Raw genomic sequence first — 3042 nt, 5'->3', positions numbered from 1 at the left:
CCATATGAAAATTGTATGATTATACAGTTAAATACTTAATGTACAACTTATTCACTGCAAAGAGGTTCAGATTACTCACTATGTAAGAATAACATTACTGTAATGGAGCAAAATTATCAACTGAAGATTTTTGCTTCGCTCTCTTACGTGCCCTCATCAGTGAAACAGAAGATGATTCTGCAGAATGGAATGGTTGATTGTCCATATCTTGCTGAACCAAGAAAAGCTAAAGTCTGTTCAATGCTTTGCAAACATCAGCTGGCTTGACAGTGCTATGGACTTTTAACATGACTAATTACCAGAAGCAAATTTCATTGTGATTTAGTATGAGTATATATTTGGAAATGAGTAATTATACTTTAACAGACGATGAATTAGCCAGATGTTTTCAGTACAAACTAATATTGGTGAGTTATCTCAGTGACTAATTAACCAGATTTTCATGTATGCTTAGAGCATCTGTTAATTATTCAGTAACCCTTTCGTTACTTCCATTCGCTTGGTCTCATCTGGGGTGAAAAGTACTTTCTCCCTATCTGTAAAATTGGGATGCAGCTACTGACCTCCCTCTGTAAAGTATTTTGAAATCTGAAGAAGGAAAGTTCTTTAAAACCACCAGTGAGTGTTATGATAAACTATTTGCAAACACACTCTGAAAAGAAAGTGTGTATGCTTGAGTTGGAGTGGTATGTCTGCAATATTAGGAACACAGCATGTACCTGAACCCTGGTTTCTGGAAGGTTGATCTTTGCTGCCAGTTGGTTCCTCATGTGAATGTCTGGGTAGTGTGTGACTTTGAAAATCTTTTCCAGCTCCTGTAGTTGCTCCACTGTGAATGTTGTCCGGATTCTCCGCTTCCCTTTCTTCTCATCTGTTCAAACAGGCAAAGATGGATCAGGCTTTAGATTAAGGATGAATTTACAGGGAATTTTTAAAGGGCCATGAAATGATTCTTAGATGTTTTAATAATAAATCCAGTGTTATGGAGTTCAGCAAGTCAATAAGTTGCTTAGAACCATCTCTACCACTGTCTAGGGATGTGCTGATAACCACTTTTAATACAAACTACTCATGACTATGACATACTTAGAGCATCTCTTGATAATTTAAGCCTTTATAAGCTATTTATAAAGGGATGTTCAATGTCAAGTGACAGAAACATTCACATGTTCAGTCTTCCATCCCCAGGTCTGTATCCCTCACTGGAAGCAATCATTTGCTCCCCTTCATCCGCGTGATTTTCCATTCCTAAATTTTCCTGCTGTGCTCTTCTTACTGAAATTGGCTATGATGGCTCTGGAAATAACACAGCCCCTGTAAGTGGAGGCTAAGCCTGCAAGTGCTCCTACCGCCCTTTATTTTTATTTTTAAAGCATTCAGAATTCTCCCTTGATTTGATTTTCCTGTTGACCAGGAAATCTGTGTTGTTTCATGTTGCAGAAAAATGGCAAAATGGGGGCGTACAATAGCCTCCTTGCCTTGGATGAAATGTTTTAATCTTGCTTTAAGGGCACAAGTGAAGTCCTTTGCTGGCCTCAGCTTCATTCCTCTGCTTGTTTGTCTACCACATAAAACTACCAGGTTCAGGCTGCTGCAATCACTGCTGCTCATTAAAAGGGTCTTGTAACTTTCACACTGTTCCCTGGTGCACCCCTGGTCTGTTTGTTTTCTAGTTGTGGTCCTCTTGTCTTCAAACTTAGCTTGCAAGTTATTTTGGACAAGCATAATTTCTTTATTACATGCTTTTAGAGTTCCCAACCCAAAGGTACTATGGACTATAGGTGTTAGAGCAATACAATAATAAATAAGAACAACTACCGACTATAACTTCTGTCTTACAAGATCAACCATATACGCAGGGTTTGAAATATGGTGGAGGACTGGGAGAGGCTGAGCCCCTCCTCATAGGAGACAAGAGCCCCCAACCCGCCCTGTGCCTTTCTAAGTAGCTCAGGCAGCGGTGATGGTGGCGGCTCCTTCCAGCTTTTGGCTGCCACTGTTGCAGACCCCCCTAGGAGTTGAAGTCTAATTCAAACCCTCCATATACTTGCTTTAATCTTTTTTTTCTTTAAAGGTTAAAAGTCAAGCGGATAGCCATTTAACATGATTTAGAGTTTTTACTAATTTCACTGTATTGCAACTCTCCTTATTTGCACCTGTGAGGTCAAATTTATGCCCAGAGTCTTCTCATGGTCTATTTATGGAGAGACAAGCAAACAACTGTAGATCACTTGTTTCTGCTAACTGCACCATTCTTTCACTAGTATTTATGGTTAAGTGACAGTCTCTAGGTAACTAACATGGTGTTTGTTGCCTCAAAAATGTTATCTTATACCTGGGGTTCACCACCAGAGTGTTTGTGGCCAACCAAGGCAATCCTAGTGATCCACCAAGATCTGTTATTAAACCACTTTATTAAATGGAAAAGGATGTACAAAGCACAACAGTGAGTCCTGTGTCCTTACTGTGCAATGATTTATTAATCTGCACATCTGGATGTGTATTTCAGTTTCCTGTTTGCAAATATGCTGAGGACATTTATTCAATCAGAGTGGATCCTGCTGGCAGCCCTCCAATGGAAAGTGTACCTTGTGAATGGGCCTTAATAAGGTTTAAGCTGCAAATCTATGTTTTATAAGAAGCCATTTAGTGAGCAGTTTTACAGAACCTGGATAACTTGATGGGCTGCATTGTACTGTACAATTTGTCAAAAAAAATCTGTTTCTATATATTTTATGGATAGTCAGGCTCAATGTAAATTGTGGGGCTACTTGGTAAGTGTAACTGAAATTTTAGTTCACTGATAGCTCAGAAAATGTTTTATGAACAGAAATTCTGGGAAAAAGTCATTTGGGGGCTGAATGAACTGACTTAATCACAAGAAATCATTTTGCTGATGGTTGAACATAAGTTTGATTTTTAAAATGAAATTGAAGGACATCCCTACATAAAAAGTCAGTTTAGAAAAAAAAAATCAAAACATTAAATTTAAAAAAATTGGACAATGAAATTCTTCAGCTTTTTCCAGTTTTGCTTGTTTTC

The 3042-nt window shown here is 38.4% G+C and overlaps 1 protein-coding gene across 1 annotated transcript in view; it reads right to left on the bottom strand.

Moving 5' to 3' along the window:
• Positions 1–719: 719 nt before the first annotated feature.
• Positions 720–3042, bottom strand: part of ISX (intestine specific homeobox) — a gene marked incomplete at its 3' end in the record, with an annotated part of 27253 nt that continues 24930 nt past the window's right edge. Inside the window, exon 3 of the mRNA XM_014521982.2 lies at positions 720–871. Coding sequence (XP_014377468.2) covers positions 720–871 — 152 coding nt within the window. The remainder of the gene's footprint in view (positions 872–3042) is intronic.

Source organism: Alligator sinensis, unplaced genomic scaffold (assembly GCF_000455745.1).
Source record: "Alligator sinensis unplaced genomic scaffold, ASM45574v1 scaffold409_1, whole genome shotgun sequence".
Taxonomy (NCBI): Eukaryota; Metazoa; Chordata; order Crocodylia; family Alligatoridae; genus Alligator; species Alligator sinensis.
Note: the sequence above shows the minus strand (reverse complement) of the source record. Positions and strands in the feature narration are given on the sequence as shown.